Source organism: Echeneis naucrates, chromosome 3 (genome assembly GCF_900963305.1).
Source record: "Echeneis naucrates chromosome 3, fEcheNa1.1, whole genome shotgun sequence".
NCBI classification, from domain to species: domain Eukaryota; kingdom Metazoa; phylum Chordata; class Actinopteri; order Carangiformes; family Echeneidae; genus Echeneis; species Echeneis naucrates.
In genome coordinates this window covers 2,327,311-2,348,247 of record NC_042513.1, presented here as the reverse complement: position 1 = coordinate 2,348,247, position 20,937 = coordinate 2,327,311, and the positions used below count along the sequence as shown (strand labels likewise).

The 20,937-nt window shown below is 38.1% G+C and overlaps 2 protein-coding genes across 3 annotated transcripts; both read left to right on the top strand.

Annotated features, from left to right (window-relative positions):
- Positions 1–165: 165 nt before the first annotated feature.
- On the top strand, positions 166–13,146 carry tcf25 (TCF25 ribosome quality control complex subunit). 2 transcript variants are annotated; one of them, XM_029497981.1, is made up of 18 exons: positions 166–518; positions 970–1,116; positions 1,254–1,307; positions 1,571–1,695; positions 2,246–2,311; positions 2,423–2,505; positions 3,862–3,992; positions 4,392–4,491; positions 6,998–7,091; positions 7,225–7,317; positions 8,074–8,179; positions 8,305–8,464; positions 8,624–8,711; positions 8,953–9,111; positions 9,347–9,437; positions 10,047–10,126; positions 10,233–10,308; positions 12,291–13,146. In XM_029497981.1, the coding sequence occupies exons 1-18, from the start codon at positions 288–290 to the stop codon at positions 12,456–12,458; spliced, it is 2,052 nt and encodes a 683-aa protein (XP_029353841.1). In that variant the 5' UTR covers positions 166–287; the 3' UTR covers positions 12,459–13,146. The 2 variants fall into 2 exon arrangements, with proteins under 2 accessions (XP_029353841.1, XP_029353840.1); XM_029497980.1 differs by having other exon boundaries at positions 1,239–1,307.
- Positions 13,147–16,886: 3,740 nt separating this feature from the next.
- On the top strand, positions 16,887–17,864 carry mc1r (melanocortin 1 receptor). The gene has a single exon (XM_029497879.1). It carries the CDS (start codon positions 16,887–16,889, stop codon positions 17,862–17,864), a length of 978 nt encoding a protein of 325 aa, XP_029353739.1.
- The last annotated feature ends 3,073 nt before the right edge of the window (positions 17,865–20,937 follow it).

Genomic DNA, 20,937 nt, shown 5'->3' with positions numbered 1-20,937 from the left:
CAACTTAGGGTGTTTTGTTTCAATATGCAATTTCCCTGAGTTTGGTTGTAGTTGATGGCGTTCCTCATCCATCCTATAGGTGGCAGGATGGATGAGGAACACCTCTCGGGCTCATTAAAACGAGTGCAATGAAACGCGCTAGAAGAAGAAAAACAAGCCGTGGAGACTGTAGTAGTAGAAGAAGAAGGAGACACCAATTGGGCCGATCGTAATTTAAAGGTCTCCTACGGCTGTCAGCTCGGCGGAAACAGATATTTTAAGTGTATGTGTCCAGTGAGTGTTGGACAATGTCTACCCGGGCTCTGCGGAGGCTCCGAGGGAAGCAGCGCGGCCAGGAGGCCTTGGACCTCGGGGATCTAACTTTGGGTGACAGCCCGGAGAAACAGGTCGATGAGGAGGAGGAGGAGGAGCAACAGCTAGACGTGGCTAATGTTTCTCCACCGGCAAACAAGAAAGACAGCAGCCGAAAATCAAAGAAAAACAAAGCCCAGAAAAGCTTAGGCAACATTTATGAACTGGTAAGATGACAATTATTCCGGCAGGTGTTCGCTGTGTGATGGTAACTGCTACTAACCAAGGCTAGCTCCGTTTGTTAGCTAATCTTCTTCATTAAATGCACATTTAACCAGCAAACTGTTCTCATAATTTAGGTTAAAGTTTTTCAACAGTGGGGCTATTGCTTAGGGAAATCACAGGGAAGTTGTCCACAGCGCCAGTTTTTTAATAAAGCGCTTAAAAGAAGTACCATAAGGCTAATGGTAAAACAGGTATGTTTACTAGCATTCAAATAGAGATACATAGGAAATAAACAATCACCACAGGATTCAGTTTAATTCACTCATTATATGCAACTGTAACAAAAGTTGTTTTATTTTTTAATCAAGTTATGTTTTTTTGTTTGTTTTTTTTTTTTACTTGCTTTCGTCACTGCTTTTCCTAACATTATTGCCAATTTCTAATTTTTATTAGATATGTGATGTAGACAACGAGGCTGAAGACCCCCACCTTGACGAAGAGGCAGCGAAAACTGATCGAAACACAACAAGTGGCTTGGAAAAGGATGACAACATAGATGTTGACAAACCAGATCAGAAGCTCCAGGAGGCATCTGCAAAGGTAAAGATGAAGTAAAATGGGAGGGCCGTCTTTGTGGGATCGTTTGATTTTACTTAAATATTCTTTTGAGCTGAATGTGCAACTCTGTGCAATCCAGTTGTCAAGAATCTTTTCTTTGATAGTCTTCTGGAAATCAGGTTAAAAAGAAGAAGAAAAAAAAGAAGACAAAAGCTTCACCAGAGGAAGGACTGGTAAGTCAGTTAAGAAGGGATTCAGTCTTTCCCCTGTCAAGACAGCTGTTAAATTTAAATGATATCTCACATTGTATTTTCAGTGTGTTTTAATCATCTAGTGTAACACTTCTAATATTTCTAGTAGGACCCATTGCATATTATTGTAATAATAGTCTCTTACAACTTTGATATGCACAATATAGAAAATTTAAGCTGGCAATGTTCTATTTCAGTTTCTTAAAAAAAAAAAAAACTTTAATGACCTTTGTATCTGTTTTCAGAGGACTGTACCAGATGATAATATTGATTTATTACTGGAAAACCTGGAGCAGCCAAATGGTCTTAGTCTGCAAAGTGAAAATTGTGGAGGCTCTGACAGACGATCTGTTTTACATGTGGAGCACAGGTGACAAACATTTTGACAAAAATGGCTCTTTGCCCATACATACATGACATTACTTGATTATTTGGCAAGCTAACTAGAATATACATTTCTGTGTTCCTACTAGCCACCAAGTGGTGGCGCTTGACACCATGTGATATCCTGTTTCTGAACTATTTATCTCAGGTGATCCAGTACAGTGAATCAGCAGACAATCACAAAAGGTTAAAATGTTTGTTTTAAGCAAGGCATGTTACGTCACATATTTCTTTGGCCCAGCTGCCACTGACATTTCACAAAAGATTCAGTAAAGTAGAAAATAGTTGAACTTAACATCAAAACTCACAAAAAGTTTGCTTCCTGTAATGATGATTTACTTTAGTAAGTGTGTATATAAATTTACTGTATGATCACTCACATGAAAATATCAGAAAGTGATTGCATTTTTGTTGTGAAGCAGATATTATCTAAAGTGCACAATACTGAAATCAAACAGAGCTTGTCTTTTCCTCAAATGGTAGTATTTGAACTGGTCAACATTGTCAACCCTCTTATTTTCTTTGTAAATTTTTAGAAATCTGAACCCAGAGACAGAGCTGAAGAAATATTTTGGGGCTCGGGCTGTTCTTGGGGATCAAAGGTAAAAAGAGAAGGAAACTATTTTTGAGATAGGTTGGAATTAATCTGGCTCAGTTCTGCTCCTTATATAGTATGTTATTCTTGAGGTATTTTTTTTTTTTTTTTCCCCCAGACCCCGGCACAGAAACAGACAGTTTCAAAGTAGCAACTGGATGACCGCTCCCAAAGACAGCTGGCCTCGCCACAGCCGCCCAGGTAGGTTTTTTTTTGTTTTTTTTACATTTATGAATTGAGTTTTACAGTGAATAACAATTTGTATCTTTAGCGAATGCATAATTTCATGCACTGTCTATATTTTGGGTATCCTTCAGTGATATAATTAATGAATGATTTATCTAGATAATGTTGGGTGTAGGTTTGGTTCTGTCATACTAAGGTAATGAATATTTTGACTGACAATAGTACAGTACAGCCAGTATTGTGTAATCCTGTTAGTCATTCATGCTATAGTTAGATTTAATTTTTGCTGCAAGCAGTATTGTACTGGACACTATTACAGACATGCCCTGATTCACTGAGACTGTTTCTTTGTATTAAAGTAGCACAAACTGTGGATTTGCTAATTACCACTTTATTGACGTCACCCCTCACATCATGCCATACAATCGAAGCAGTACTGAACCCATTTTTCTCTTCTTTCTCTTTTTACACAAAAAATAACTGAAATCCTCAAAAATAATTTGAGACTTGGCTGCATAATTTTCTTTGGTGGCTTGTGTGTTTATTTTATCAGTGTTAGTTCATTCATGAATAGCTGACAAGTTGTCTCAAAATTGAATGAGGGTTGTTGTTTAGGTTGAGTTGGAAAGGTTAAGGAGAGTCAGTCAGTTTAATGGGAAAAACCTTGCAAATGAAAAGGGTAATAAAGAATCTTATGAAACCTAAAATCTATCAGAGATCTCAAAAGTAATTGGTTAGCCATAATCAGTAATTGGGTAAATTCTGAAAAAGTACATGTTCAAAGGAGAACTAGAAAACTGAAAAAGACTTGGCATATCAAGGGGCACATGTCTTTTGGATGAGCATTTAATCATTTACATGATGAAAAAGAACCTCTTTATATTTGCACAGCAGGTCAAGAATGCTCTCTTCCTGCGGGCAGACATGTCCCTGCCAACAATTAGAAGACTTTGTGAGAATAAACTCAGACGATTCAGGATAAAATACCAGAAGTGCAGAATGGCCAGGCTGCCTTTTCCACAAATATTCAAAAACCAAGAGCTTTAGAGCAAAGCTAAAAACTGAAGAGACAAAAATCATTCCCTGTCAAAATAGCGATCAATGCCACCATCTCTTGTGTAAAATGTGGTGAATCTGTTGTGACTTTGACATGTATGTCTTCCAGTTACTTCCATATTGGAATGTATTGCTGATTTCACTGCTGATAAAAGCAATGTGAAGAATGCTTAGTATATTGGAACACACTGCATGCTTGGATCCAATCAAATGCATCAAAATACACTGGACCACCCTTTTATCATTATGTGTAAGTGACTGTGTATTACCCGACCGTGTCTTTCTTCCACGGGGCCCTGCTTGATGTCTTCACAGGACTCTCGATGACTTTACTGCAGTCGCAGGATGGTATTCAGTACTTCACTTTTGAGCACAGTCGGGACTACCAGCAATTACAATTCAAATTCCTGGATGCTGTTGAGTCCATGGACCCCAACAATATTGTGGTAAAAAATAAAAAGTTCACCCTCTGTTCAACTGATAACTGTTCTCACAATATCCCTAACTTCAATGCAGCTATATAAAGAAACCATCCATTTATTTTCAATTCAATCTTAAAATGCTGTTGTCATCAATGTAGTGTGGTGAAGTTAGACGGTGAGCTTTTAAGTTGTATTAATTGACCAGAATAAATAATTTTCAGTTTATTTGGGCTGTGTTTTGTAAAATGAAATATATAAAATATATAATTGTGCATGGATAACCATGATATCATCCATGTTTAGTTTGTCTTTGCATTTGTACATCAGCCTTCTTGTGTTGAAAGCTTTCTATCTTGACTTTGTCTTTGTCCATGTATCGGCTTAACTAGCTTTTTTTTGTTTTTGTTTTTGTTTTTTTCCCAGGCCTTGCTACAGCTCAACCCTTACCATATTGATTCCTTGCTGCAGCTGTCTGATGTCTTCCGCATACAGGAGAATCAAGAGATGGCCAGGGATCTGATTGGTGAGGATCATGGGTTCCTTTCATAAATTGATAAATACTATTAATCCATGTGATAAGATAAACTTTATTGTCCCGCGAGGGAAATTTGTTTTGGGCTAGACAATCATACAGATGCATACAAGCATACAGTAGTCAAACCATTTAACATAGACATCATTCCATAAGGTGCCGCGAGTGTGAATTACAGTGTTGATTATCATCGTATTGTCCATAGAAAGGGAGAATACAGTATGCCCAAAAATATTGCACATACCCTGAGTAAAGAAACGGTTAAGTACATGGATCAAAACACAGGACCTTTAAAAACCCGAATAAAATACATAGAACAAAACCCAGTTAAAAGTAAAATTAAATCAATTTCAAGACTTTTGTACGATGAAACCATAAAACACAATCTAACTAGTACCTCTCGCAGCTCCGCTGCGTGAAGTATTAGTTTGTTTATTTAAGAGTTGAATGGAAGAGGGAATGAAGGACATTTTAAAGCGGTTGCTCCTACGCCTGCTGGCTCTGAAGCGCCTCCCTGAAGGCAACAACTCATTCCTGAAAAAGAGAATGAGAGGGGTTATTCAAGATCTTATTCACTCCCTTAACAACAGTTCCCTCATACGTTGCCTGGAGGTGCTGAAAGTTGTCGTGTTTGCCTATTATCTTCATTGCTGTGGACACCATTCTCTGAAGTCTGGCCTTACATTGGACTGTGAGGGAGCAGAACCATACACTGTGCTTTCACAGAGTTAAGTTTAATTTAGCTCAAAGAGGATTAGATAGTTACAATATCAACATCAAATTTACTTGATGTTATTGTAGCAAGTGTGCCTTTGCCATGGTAGAAAAATTAACATCTTATCTTCTCATGAGTTTTATTTTTATTTTTATTTTTATTTTTTTTTATTTATTTATTTTTTGGCCTTAATATGATAGCTACATAGTAGAGAGAGGTGGAAGATGTGGTGTCAGAAAAGGGGAGTGACATACATGAAAAAGATGCCCTATCTTGGGCTCAAACCAGGGGCCACCTCCTATACCGGTATCAGGTCACCCCATAGGAACTGCTCTGAACTGATTTACAGAAATGTTTATGGGTTTTAAGACCAAGTCTGTTTAACTTCATGGCATAGAGAACCAGAAATTTCATCGCTTAATTTGTGGTCAATCTCTTTTTTTCTTAGTCTTTCAGTTTCTTGTCCTTAGACGTGTGAAGAATTTTTATCTTACAATAGCATCAGATTCTGATTATTCTTATCGTTAGTAGTACAGTAATGCTGTAAACTAACATTCATTCATCTTCAACTGCTTTTCCATTTCTGGGTCACGGGGGTGCTAGAGCCAACCCCAGTTTACACTGGGCGAGGGTGGGGTCACCCTGGACAGGTCACCAGTCCATCACAGAGCCAATACACAGAGAGAGACAGAGACAAACAACCACTCACACTCAGTGGTCAGTGGGTCACTCTGAGTCACCAATTAACCCAAACACGATGTCTTTGGATGGTGGGATGAAACCGGAGTACCTGGAGGAAACCCATACAGGCCCAGGGAGAACAAGCACACTCCACACAGAAAGGCCCCAAGAGGCTGGGACCAAACCCACGACCTTCTTATCGAGGGGCAACAGCACTAACCACTATTCCACTGTGCCGCCCATACTATTAACAATAATGAGAAAATAATATGAGAATAATAATACTATAGAATTACTGTCATTAGTCAAGCATTTAGGCATGGCATCATAGTAAATTATTTGATTATATGGCATCATACCAACATTATTTTATAGTGTTGCTGGTGATATGCAGTAATCTAAAGGCAACCAGATCAAATTCCTTAATTAATTTCCTATATTTTATGTCTGGATGTTCTCAAATGGTGCTCAGATAAACTGTGGGGATTAGTGTGAAGTGGAATCCTTGCAATTCACAGAAAAATAACACTTAAAATGTGCATTCATAATTATACAATAATCAGTTCATATATCTTTAACTATGCAATCTGAAAGTTTTGAGGCCATTGTATCACTAATTTTGGTGCTGTGGCCCTTATTGCTTGGGGGGAACACTTTCCATCAAGATGGAAACTCTTGTAGTTCAATAACTTAGCTCCACTTTTTGTTGGCCTGTTACCCTAACTGATCATGGTTATTTTAGAGCTGGATTGGTTGGAAACTGTAAGTTGACAAGAGATTCATTGTGAACAAGTGCAAGTAAATGCTTCATACAAAGAACAATAAGGTTTACTGTCACAGACTTTCCACAACTGAATAACTAAAATAGTTTATGTCGAGGACCAGAGGGATAAATTATCAAAGGGAGTTTGTCTTCTTTCCACGTTAATTTGATAATATGCCGTCAGTTGCACTTTAACATTAAACAGACAAGAAGCAGTGTTTTTCAGTTTATCATGTGTTTACCACTGCTCTCCAAAACTTAAGATGTATGTAGTGTGCTGTTTCCCAATGATGTTACCAATATCATACAAAATATAATCACTTTTCTTTTTTTTTTAGAAAGAGCTTTGTACAGCCTTGAGTGTGCTTTTCACCCTTTGTTCAGCCTGACCTCAGGAACCAGCAGACTTGATTATTTGAGACCAGAAAACAGGTTGGTTTCTCAGTTTTTCCTGTTTTTGCTTTTTGTTAGGTTTGTGTAGCAAAGGGTTTGGATTTGAGATCATTCTTTTGTAGCTTTAATTTTGTCTTAATAAATTTCATGATTTAATGATTTCTGTTTGCAGGGCATTTTATCTTGCTCTTTATAAGCATATGATTTTCCTGGAGAAGAGAGGGTGTCCACGGACAGCTTTGGAGTACTGCAAACTCATCCTGAGGTACAAAGGCTCAATGTGTAGAATTAAAGACGAAGAGAAGAGAAATCTTCACATGAGACTACAGAAATATTTATCCATCCATCTTTATCCATTTATCCAGGGTCAGGTCGCAGGGGAAAAATGTGTGTTCTTCTCAATTTAAAGATCAATTATTAATGTTTCTACATGCAATCAAGGTTTATATAAAAGGTGTATTCCCATGACATGATAAAAAAAAAATTACATTTACAATAGCTATCTATATATATCACATTCACCCACTGTACTTTTCTTGAAAAGTATGGAACAGAATAATATAATAAATGAACCTAATGAGTGGAGTGGACATTAACAGTCAAAACATATTGATCCAACAACAGTAGTGGCAGGCAGCATGGCGGCCTAGTGTGCCACACCAAGAAAGTCGCAGCTTTGGTTCCCAGCCTTTTCTGTGTGAAGTTAACATATTCTCCCTGTGCTTGTGTGGATTTCTTCCGGGTACTCCGGTTTTCTCCCACTGTCCAAAGACATGTATGTTTAGGTTAATTGGTGACTCTAAATTGCCTGCAGCCCTGAGTGGCCCGTGACCTGGAAACGTACAAGTAGTTGGGGCTCCAGTAGCATGATGGGTGGTGTGCCATGTCCCCATTTCCCCGTTTCCTTTTGCTCTTAAGGCTGTCCTGATGAGTGGAGCGAAAAAAGGCCATAAAAATAATTAAAAAAGCAAATACCTCTGGTAATAGTTTACTTGTAATCTTTTTGGTACTCTTTCCTTAGTCTGGACCCAGACTCTGACCCACTTTGTATGCTCCTGATCATTGATTTCCTGATGCTGCGCACCAGAGAATACCAGGCTCTTCTTCAGTTATATCAGGACTGGGAGGTAAAGTATGTTCTCATGTGCATTTTTATATTTACATGCAATTTTAAACTGAAGTTGACTGAACTGTTCAGTGTAATACAGGATACATTCTGGTCTGACACAAATGATTTGTTGTTGTATTTCAGGAGCATAGAAATCTGTCCCAGCTGCCAAACTTTGCATTTTCCACTGCACTCTCTCATTTCCATCTAAGTAAGCAGGAAGACATGGATCCTGAAGAAAGTGACAAACAAAGACAAAAAGCTGACCTCATGCTGCAAAATGCTCTCATCATGTTCCCTGGAGGTTAGACAAGGATGCAACCACCAGCATCTTAATACTTAGAAAGTTGTTGGGGCTTTTTTCCCCCAGCCATTTCTTCTTCTTCTTCTGAGATAATTGGTTTCTATAAAATAATAGTCCCAAACTCTTTGTTACATGTTGCTGTAAATGTGTTTTCTACAGTCTTAATGCCTCTACTGGATCTCTGCAGTGTGCAGCCAGATGCTGCAGTCACCTCACATTCCTTCTTTGGTCCAAAGAGTCAGATAGGGTAATGTATTGAACCTTTGTTTTTATTTTTTTTTTGTAAACATTGCGTAATCTAGAATGTATTGTTGTGATTTTTTTTTTTATACACAGCCTGGTGCCATTTATCTCTCAATATTATGTAGGCTTACCATTACTGCTGTAAAACTTCTCATGGCCTTTATATTGACTTTTATTTGTTTTATCTATTGTGTTTTTATCCCCCTCTTCAACGCTATGTTTAAAACGTAAACCGACCCTTATAGGCAATCCCTAGCTCTGGCAGAACTGACAGCTCTGTATGTGGGGAGAACTTACAACGTGTGGAGAGAGGCAGGAGTAATGCTTTGGTTGGAACAGTCTGTGAGGGAAGTACTGCGTCGAGTTGATGCCAAAGATCCTTTAGTGGAGGATTACCAAAACAAGTAAGATCTGTTCACATTTCTGCATGCTTTGTTATTTCACTAGTAGACTTGTTCATAACTAAAGCCTCCAACATAACAAAGTAAACTAGAAAATGTTGCAAATGTGCTAGTACATAGTTTTTTTTATGCTTTGGAAAAGGGAATTTAAGATATGATCGAATTTGTTACCCAGTAAAGTGGGTCTTACAACAACATTATGAATGTCAAAGCACTCATATTCATCGCTCTGACGCAGGAGAAAGCAGAGGTACCAGAGTGCACCGAGGAATATTCATCGCCACGTCCTACTCTGCGAGATCAAGGAGGCCATCTCGAGTCTTCCACTCGTAAGAAATGATCCACAACCACACTTGAAGACAGTTGCTAAATCAGCATTGTCCTCCATTCGCCAATTACTACCATTATTCTCATAAACCACAGGAGTGCCAAAAATATATTGTGGCCCTGCTTTGTGAGTTTTCAGTCTCAGGGCATCTTAATGCAGTTTGTGTTGGTCCATTCTTCAATGGTCCCTCATATTTATAAATCAAATTTCACGCTAGTAAAACTTCTGTGAATATAATTTGAGAAGTCAGTGTCCCCCATAAATGAAAGAGCATCATTATGCAAATGGAACAATTTATAAACAGTATATTATGTATATATTGATAATTAATTGAAAACATCCCATGTTTATCAGATAAAACAAAATTAAAATTTATGTTACACAGGACACACTGTGACTTCTTAAGACAGACATACTCCAAGCCACACGGAAGATTTTTGCAAAGTCATCAGTGAGGCTATAAATGCAAAGCTGTGGAACCTGGCCCAGTGGCTTGGTTTTGAAATAGTACAATGATATTAATAAAGTCCTGTTTATCACTTGGTGTATCTGTACTTATGTATCCCTGAGGAAGTGACTCTAATCTTGTTTACTTGTTTGGTATTTCCAGGAGGTGACCAATCAGCCTGTGATGAGCTTTGACCCTTTACCCCCACTGGACTCAGTGATATCGTATGCACAACCAGAGAGGTAATGAGGACCCATAAATTGCATAGATATTGTAGTTGTCATTCAGATAGGCTTTATAACCTCAATTTGTTTTTATACTTAGATCTGTTTGTGTCTCTTCATATAGGCAGCCTGTTGGTGCATCCAATGAGAGTACATTGTCGCTGTTTTTCCGGTCTTTGCTGCCAAATTTCAACCTTCAGGTCAGTTGCTTGGAATAGGCTAGGCATCTCTGGAAAAAGTGATTATTGGTTGGATAGTGGGATAAATAGACTCAAGTCACTGTTATCTATAGGGTGACAAATCATAGCAAAAGTCCCCTCTGGGTATTGTCTGGGTCAGGACTGCACATTTATGGACGAGCAGCAATCTTCCACGAGCAAGCAATTGCTTGCAAGGAAATATTCCCTTTTAAAAGAAAGAAACCTTGAGTAGAATTAGGCTTTGGGTGTGTGGCCATCAGCCTTGACCAGTTTGTTTAAGAGGGAAGAACAGGTTACAGTCTTCAACCTCATAGCAACAAGGATGCATATCTCGAACACTGGATTAATCAAACCAAAATAAACATAATTTCTGACTGGCTTTAGGCTGTAAATATAAATGCTCCGTAAAGTATTTTCTAATCAAAATATAATCAAAGAAGGACAACAGCCCTACTAACAGATGGGGTAAGGAAGAGACAGTTATTCTACAATACGATATTAATATATAATATTTAATATATCAGATATTTAAAATTATTGAAATTTGGTTTGATAATCCCAAATTTCATAGAACTTCGTGAATATGAAAAGCAGCTGATTCCATCAAGAAAGGAACATGAAGCATAAGTAACTCCATGTTGTAACTGAGGAACACATAATGAAATCATTTTAATTATTAATAATGTAGCCAATGATTATTTTGACAATGTTCATATATATGGAATACACAAACACATGCAAGATGATTACTGAAATAACACCAGAGCTGGAGTTTTCGTGTCTGCAGGAAACATCTGAAATAGTCAAAGAGCTAGGATGAATACCGTTATTTCTGGATTACAAACCGCTATTTTTTTCACACCCTGCAGCTGAAACAACCATGCGGCTAATTTATGGATTTTACGGATAACAAGCTTCATGCCGCCAGTACATTTAGGGTGACATCAGCCCAATGAAATTACCCAACAGGTCACAGTGGACCAATGAAATAGTTTGAATTAAATTAAACACACTCGCACTAAATTCTTCAGATCAGCAGCTTTTAAGTTAAAGTCGATCAATCTGGTAAAAAGGCAAAATCTTCCTGTGTATTGTAATTCCTGCCATATGCCATTTCCTCCCATATTTCCGACACCTGCGGCTTATAAACAAGTGCTGTATGTACAAAACTGTTTTTCTCTTTAAATTTAGCGGGTGTGGCTTATATTCAGGTGCGCTCTATAGTCTGGAAATTATGTTACTTTATACACCTCCTTGGCTAGTGAAATATTTCCTCGAAGACTCATGGCTGCCTTAAGGGAGTGACAAATTGAAAATTTTTAAAAAGGCATATGACCCAGTCAGAGTTAATTCTGCCCATGATTTTCAAATTTACCACCTATGAACAAAACGATAACAACATTCATCAGTATAAAATCGTTTGTCACCCTATTTTGGCTATCTCCTCCATAATAGCAAAGTTATTGATGATGCCTTTATTAGTTCATAGGGACAAATTATAGAGTCCAGTTTAATTTCCCATAATTATTGGGGGACATTTTTTGTCAATCATCACTGCTACCCGTATTTTTGGAATATGTTTAGTTCGTGTTGTAGAAATGGTGGTGGATTTTACTATGAAGGTTCTCTGTTAGGAATACAACCGTACATCCAGCCATAATGTCAGACAATCCACAGTATTAAGTACACCCACTTAGAGAACATGTTGTGGATCCGCCTTACATGTTTAATGTAGGCAGTTGGGCCCAAGGCATGTTTCCATCACAACAGTTCCATTCCATCTATCCTAATCGTGTTATCCAGTTATGGAGAGGAAGAGATACAATATGGATAAAACAAACAGAGCTATGATGAGGGAAGATGTATGGCGCATATATATATATATATATATATATATATATATATATATATATATATATATATATATATATATATATATATATAAAAATAACTCTTAAAGTTGCATTTCTTTGCTTGTAAAGGGTGGACCGAGGCAAGAGGATGATATGGAAGTGGCACGAGCTGGTCATGAGCTGAACCAGGAAGTAAATCGTCTTATGGTCGCAATGAGGGACATGCTGGCAAACATCAGGTTTCAAGAGCCGCCAAGAGAGGACAACCCGTACAGAGATGAGGAAGAGTGGGACTGAGAGGACAGGGCGAATTGTTTAAGGAAGATCAAGTTGAACCAAGTAGACAAAGAATTCAAAAATCAATGTCATTAAGAAAAATAAACCTTTTTAATGGTATTAATGGAAATAATAAGAAAAGGCAAAAGAATAATTTTTTCTAAGTGTCACATTTTCAGATTACTAAAGCCTTATTGGCAGTAATAAAACACAAAAAAAGTACTCAGGAGCAATTTTGTTAATTTTTGCCTTCTTCCACTCAGAAAACAGACAGTTGTCATGTCACACAAGTGTTATGTTGTTGCACAAGTTTAGGCAGACCCAGTTCCAACATCTCCAGTCACTGTGAATAGAATGATGGATGGATGCAGTGGTTCTGGCTAATGTCATCTAAATTTTAAGGTTTGTATCACAAAGTTAACATCTTCCCTGAAACTACTGTGATAGAGAAAATTAGCTACTCATTGACTTTAGCAGGCAATGTCCTGTCTTAGATTACATCATTTGGAAATAATCTCTGCTGAAGAAGAAAGGCAATGTTGCACTCATTTGCAGCTCCCTCTAAAGGTAGTCAATCATTTTAATCTGTCAAATCTGTTTCTGCAAAACAGTATTCATAAAGTACTGTTTTGTGAAAAAGAATCTTAATAGAAGGAACCATGTGGTTGTATGTGTACCTTTTTTGGGGGGGGGGGGGTTGTTTTTTTTTTTTTTTTTTGTTTTTTTTTTTACTGTGCTACTAAATGATTGAGTCATTTTACATTTTCGATGAGACATGCTTAGAAAGTTTGTGCCAAAATAGTTGCAGAAATTTCCATAAAAGTGCACTTTTAGCTAGCTGTCCATTTGATCCAAAACAGCTCCAATGACTTTTAGTCTGGAGACTGTGCTTTCCCTTCCTCTTCCACGTCATCTTATTTTCTCATGTTTTTGCTCATTATCTTCTGTAGGAAAAAGCACAAACCAACCAGTCTGTCCTTGTGTATTTTTTCTTCACTATTTACACAGGAATATATAACACTACCTACTGCTGCACAACACTGTCCTAATGATACATCAGAAGGTAAAGTGACAGTTTGTTCTGTTGCTCTTTATGCAGACAGCGAATTTGGAAATAATCAAACAAAATTGGGACATCTTTATTTGCACTAACTTCATTTTGTTACATTAATTTCCTTGGATTAAGGAAAGGAAACAAGGAAGTGATGACTGACCAGTGGTGTCCCTTTTATGTTACAGTAAGAAAATCAAGACATTTGTGACTCCCTACCAAATAATTTGCTAAAAATAAAGGTCCAAAATATGGCACCGTGCTCCAAGAAGATAAAGCAAACACATTATGGTAAACCAGCTGAAGGAACTGAAATTAATTAGTTTACTACTACTGAGATGACAAGCATGGACTGAAACAGTATTTTTACTGTCCAGATGTACACTTTTTTTTTTTTTTTTTTTAACCCCCCCATACCACAATCAAATTTTGGTGGGATCCTTTAAGGACTTGCATCTTGTTTCCCTTTTGACTGGTGGTGGATAATAGTGCGTAATAATCATAATTAGATAAGTTTTTATATAATGCATTTTCTGATATTGTCAAGAGCTTCACAATGATAAAACATTGCAAAAACGAATATTCCGATAAACTGTGCAAATTTACAGGAATAAAGTGAAGAAAATGCATTTTCCCGAGGCAAATAAAACAAAAACAAACCTCATCACTCATCATTACTGCACGATGTCTGACATTGTCCTGCTTTGTTTTGCTGACTCACTCATGCTGTGTTTGGGACTGATTCTCATGTTTTCATTTGAGTTTACTTGCTAGTATTTGATTATTTGTGGCTTACTCCACCCGATAAAATTGAGCAGAGAACTGGTCTGATGTTGTCCATCAAGTCAGATCCTGCACAACAGTATGACAGATGCTCTGAAAGTTTGCTTAAATTGATGATAACATTTTCCTTTGTGCTTTCAGTCAGGTACTTTTGACCTCATTCTGCAATGGTTGATTGACTGCACTTCTGACCTGCGGTTGTAAAGTAACTTGGCCGTGCACTACCAAAACATTATTTCCAATCTGTTATCTGTCACCAACATGCTTACCCTTTTTCATCATATTTAACTCTGCGGTCGGATGCTGAGATGGATGTAAGGGAAAATCTAGATGAGGAGGTACAGCCAAAAAAACAATTTCCAATATGCTGACAAGAGTTAGTTTAATATAACATCTGTTATGTTATGTTGCAAATATCACCAACTTGTTCATTCCATGCCTAGCGGACTTGGTGCTGCCATTAAGTCATGGATGCCATACAGAGTACTAGATGTACAGTTATTGTTGTGGATGTACTCACTTTTGCGTCGCCCTAATTTGAGTAAAACTGAAATGTGTAATCTAAGTTGTATTATTAACCTTACTTTCATGTTATAAGTTAAACAGATGTTATATAAAACTTATTCTTGTCAACATTTTGAAAATTGTTTTCGTGTTCATTGAGATATTGTTTAAAATGATACTTTTCATTTACACTGAACACCGTATATGAATCAATTTATCATTCATCTAGCAAACATAAGAGTGAGTCTCATGCTTATTCTGTTTTCAAGTTAAACCACTCAGAGGTCACATAAAAAATATCGGTTGGTATAAATATACATATCCATTTTATACATCTCTCTATTTTTTTGACAAAATATACTTATTCTCATTAAAAATACAAATGATTTAAAAAGGGTCAGCCTACAGGCATCTCAATCCACTGTAATTATCTATACAGTAATTTTTGCTGAGAGCCACATGATCTGTGAGTATATTTGATGGTAAAATGATGTCATTGTTCATAGTTTACCTGCAGCTATGGTTGAGCCTGTAGGAACTTTTCATGTGACACATCAGCAGGATAGAAATGCTTTCACATCAGTGCACGTCTACAATCCATAAACAACAGTTGCAATTCTATACTCAGATGGAAAACACCGAATGGATTGTTTCCTTTATGTTTTCTCTGGGCCAGTAATACCGCATAACGTCACATGTTTTTACACTTCATGTACGATTACCATGCTTTATTCAGATGAACATTTTTTACTTAAAGTCACAAACCCGAGTTTGTTCTTCATGACAGAAATATATATTGCAAGATTTGATTCAAATAAGCGCTCGTATTTTACAGCACACTAACCGTAAACAGCAGGCCTACATCATCGAGAAAAGTTGGTATTTATAAGGAAGTGCATTTAAGGACGGGCTCGCGTTTTCTTCATGAACCAGCTTATATATGCATATTAATAACTTTTTATTAGCTGTTTTAGTGACGTGTTCAAAATTGCTCTGGGTGTCATTTTGGATTTATTTGACTGTCCTGTGAAAACAAAACCAAACAAACATAACGACATCCAAATACTAATATTATTATAATGCTAATAATACCTCAGAAGTTTGAAGTGAACAAAATTCTCTTTCTGTCCTCTGCTGCGGCCAATAAATCGAGCGCTGTTGGCAGAAACAGAGATGGAACAATTATCAAATATTTCAAAGTTTGAAAGAAAAGCCATTCGATTAGCTGGTTCAAACAGAACCAGAATTAGGTTTCTTTGGTTTCATCCTGAGGGCGAAAAGATACAGTAGCCAGCGGCCTCAGCAGTGTTCATGGTGAATTCACCCTTTACTATGGTTTCAGTAGTGGGCTGATTATGATCAGGATGCCAATACAAGATTTCCAAATCAAGTGTTTTTTATTTATATAATAGTTTTGTTGGTAAGAACTGACCGTTACTGTGTGAAACCTCTTCTCAGACAGAGCCGCAGCCCAGCTGACGTATCGCTGAGAGGAGGAGTCGACTTAAGCACTCCGTGCTCCAGCATCATTATGAAAAATGTTCAAGCAAGTCAGTGTCTCTAGTTTCAGAGACCAAAGAGACTCTGTCGACTCTCATCATGTTTAGTGGTCTGAACAGATGCAGAAGAGTCTGGCGGATCTTGGACGCTGGCGCACTATGATAATGAAAGCAGATCAATTGTGAGCGCAACGCCTCAGTGTACAGACACACTTTATGAATCTCTGTGCTGGACAAGTTGCAACCGCAGACAAGAAGACTTCCGAGGAAACGCTCATTTTATCAAGATAAAAAAAAGGAAAGAACCGCGCCGGCTGTCCGGACCGCGCCGCGCGTAAAAAGGCTCCACACTCCAGCAGCTGAGTTACCTGTGGTGTTCAATGGCTCAGATGATAATGATATAATTATATTTTATTAAAGTGCACTTTGGAGATATCAAACAGTCGACGTGTCGGTGGCTTCGACATCTAAATGCTTTCTTTTTAACCAGCTGTGGGCAACCCGACTGCAACAGCAGATGCCGGAGCATCGTCCACACAAAACTGATGAAAGTTGACCACAACTGCTGTTTGACACTCTAGGATCCTGCAAACACACAATCACAAGGCAGATATGGAAATGACCAACGGGTCCCTCCATAATCCGCATCTCCTCCACGTGGAGTTGAGTTCGGGAAATGACGAGCTGGTGGAGAAAGACGCGAACTCCACCGGCGCCGAACGCCACTCGCTGGACTGCGTACAGATCCTGATCCCGCAGGAGCTCTTCCTGACGCTGGGGCTCATCAGCCTGGTGGAAAACATCCTGGTCATCCTGGCCATCATCAAGAACCGCAACCTGCACTCGCCCATGTACTACTTCATCTGCTGCCTGGCGGTTTCCGACATGCTGGTCAGCGTCAGCAACGTGGTGGAGACTGTATTCATGCTCCTCCACGACAACGGGCTGCTGGACTTGCACCCAGGCATGCTGCGCCACCTGGACAACGTCATCGACATGATGATCTGTAGCTCGGTGGTGTCCTCTCTCTCCTTCCTGTGCACGATCGCCGCCGATCGGTACATCACCATCTTTTACGCGCTGCGCTACCACAGCATCATGACCACTCAGCGCGCCGTCACCATCATCGCGGTGGTGTGGCTGGCCAGCATCACCTCCAGCATCCTTTTCATTGTCTACCACACCGACAACGCGGTCATCGTGTGCCTAGTGACTTTCTTCTGCACCACGCTGGTGTTCAACGCCGTGTTGTACCTGCACATGTTCCTGCTGGCCCACGTGCATTCCCGCCGAATCACGGCTTTCAACAAGAGCCGGCGTCAGTCCACCAGCATGAAGGGGGCGATCACCCTCACCATCCTGCTCGGAGTCTTCATAATATGCTGGGGCCCGTTCTTCCTCCACCTCATTCTCATCCTCACCTGCCCCACCAGTTCTTTCTGCAACTGTTTCTTCCAAAACTTCAACCTCTTCCTCATCCTCATCATTTGTAACTCCCTCATCGACCCGCTCATCTACGCCTACCGGAGCCAGGAGTTGCGGAAAACCCTCCAGGAGCTGGTCCTGTGTTCATGGTGCCTCGGCATGTGACCTCAAGCAAGCCTGCCCGGGAGAAGGAGCCGAGGGAAGGGATCATGCCAAGGCGTCCATCTCTTCTCCTTCAGACGGGTCATCAGGGATTATGAGCTCCATGACTCATGATAATAATCACCGCTGCAGACATGTAGGCAACGTTTAACCCGGAATTCACAGTTGAGTGCAGAACTGACACAAGAAATGCCTGAAAGCTGAAACTGTTCAATGTCCCCTCTCATTAATAAACAAATGAAAACAATTTTACCGAAAATGTTCACTAACCTCAATTAAATGAAAAAAATTACTAATAATTTAAATGTTCAAATTCGTAGCACTTCTTTTCGCGAGAATCAAAAAAAATCTTTAAACTGGTTCATTTTGCCTGAGAAGAAAAATAACATGGTTCGTGCGTTGTAAAAAATCATTCTATTTTATATAATCATATGTTGATATAGTTTTAAAAGGAATTGAATCGAGTTGCAGAGCCCCACCCATCCCACGAACTCAGTGTCCTTGTTCTTCCTGAATGCTCAGAAACTCGTTCTTCTCAGTTGATGCTGTCTAACACTGTACATAATGGACGAGATTGAAGAGATATACGATCAAGACGTCTATAAACTGTATGTTATACTGGATTTAAAGATGACATTTTATTTGCATGTCTATTTATTGGAGCAGTGCATCAGTCTTGTCTCCGGTTCATGCACTGTAAAACATTTGATCATTTGATCTGATAATGACTCAACTCCGATGGATCTTTATTTTGTTCAGTAAAGTAAGTAGGTCACTGAACTAAATTGTAGTGACTGATAAGCAGGTTGTTGTTTCATGTATCCGCTCCCCCCTCTTTTCTTGTATATAAAATACCACCTTTTGTTGGTTTAAATGTGGTTGGTATGTTAAGATTTATCTTTAAAAGCCATCAATGAACCAATTAAAGAGACTTAAAAGCGTGCACTGGAAATGTGTTATATCGCTCTGCTTCATTAAACTGAAATGCAATAGTACTGTGACGATTATTGGGTTATTTTTATTTGAAATTAACCCGAACAAAGTCTCCACATTAGAAAAAGTTGGATTTATTTTGAATATAGCTTGTAGTTAAGTCATCTAAAGTGTTTAATATATGCTGGAACATGCAATGCTGAAAAGATAATGTGATGTGTTATAGAAATTAATGACTTGTTCTCCATCTCACATGTTATTTGTGCATCAAATAATAAGGATATATGCTGACATAACTTCTTCTAGAACTCAGTTTATTTAATTCAGTGATACATTCAAAAAAGCATCCAGGGTGGTGAGATTAAGAAGAGATTAAAAAAGAAAATTAAAGGAAAGCTTTATAGTTAGTCTTACATGCTGCTTTGGATAGTCAGAACAGGCTTATTGCAGGCTACTTTGTTGCGTGTGGCAATTAGGCTACTCCTCCAAAAAAATATCTTGATGATTGAAGGAAAAGAAAAAATCTAAAATCCCATGATGGCCACTATGAGGGTAGGCCTGAGGCATCAGACAGTTTATGAAAGAAAGCATATCAAAGATATATTGAGAGAAAGCAGAAATGTGAAAAGAGGAAGCATTTATTAAAGGACGCTATGTGTGGGTCAAACAAATAAAAGTGTTGCCTGTGGAGACGTTTTTGTTGGATGTAGTTTACTGAAAAGAAGAGAAAACACTGGAATTAAACCTATTTATGTTTTTCACTTTAGCTGGAACAGACACAAATGTCCAAAACCAAATTATTGCTCTGAGACAGGCTACAGTTTATCAACAATTTCAATGTTCAGGGTCCTTTAAATTGCCCTGAAATGTGTAATGGGATGTGTGTCTCTTGAAATTGAGAATATTGCAATTTTTATGCTGTTTTAGTTTCATTTCTTTGTTAATCCTAAATAAATTATCTAATTTTTTGTGATCCTGTGGGTTTGTTGTAAACAAGACCTACATTTTAGACTCAAAGTGGCTGTTTTTGCTTTAGAAAAGATGAAATGTCATCATGAATCTGCATTTGAGCCTAAAATGCACAGACATTTATTTCCCAGTGAATGGGAAAAAAAAAACTCACAGATCTCACAATCAGATGCTCTGCAAACACTAAAACACTCATTTAATTTCTTTGGTTATAAACCATGCAGAAATATGATAGTTCATGTTCACATGTTTACATTAATGTAGGTTGCTAACTGTAATCAATCTATTTATCCATCCATACATACATAATGAGGGGAATTCAAGCTGCAGCTAAAGCTTCATCTAGTTCTCAAGTAAGAAACTTGAAGTCTTAATGGTTTAAAATTATACCCAAAATGGATAGGTTGAACTTTCGGCCATGTGCATCTTCAGGAATAATTCAATGAAAGTTTATATCACAGTTTTGATATCTGAAGTTAAATAAAAATTCTTCCCCCTGGTGCTAAAAAGCAGCATGCGATATAACCTGCCACATATTATCAATAAATAGATCACATAATTGAAGCATATTTAGACAAGTCACGGGAATGCCACTTGACAGTAATTATTACTGATTAGCTCAAAGCATGACCAAAGTGTATCATTGGGAGTGACCATCATGTTTACAGTTGCAGTTATGACTTCTTTCTTAATTTCCCTTCACAAAGAAGCTCTGTTCACTGCAAAGACAAACCTCGACAGCTGCCATCCAAACAATGAACATACTGAAGCTATAAAAATTCAAAATTTTCCACAAGGCAAGAAACCAGCGCTCTGGTGCTCAAGCAATGACACAAATAGAACTTAATAAACAAACTCAGATTTTATAGATATTAAATTGCCAATTCTCAAGACTTAAATTGGCCCTAACCGACAATTTAAAATCCGAAAGAGTGAAATGACAGAATACACTAAAATAAGACAATTGGCAGTTGTTTTGCTTTTCAAAAAAAAAAAAAAAACACCAACAACTTACAATTAGAGGCTTATCAGTCGTTATGGTTCCATTGCTTTTTACTAGCAATAGAACCATACTACTCATTCAAGGAATAATAACTAGTGCACATACGAGTAGCTTCCATTGTGAATAGGACTTTTATCCCCTTTTTGCAATTTCCTCTCTATTTTACCATTC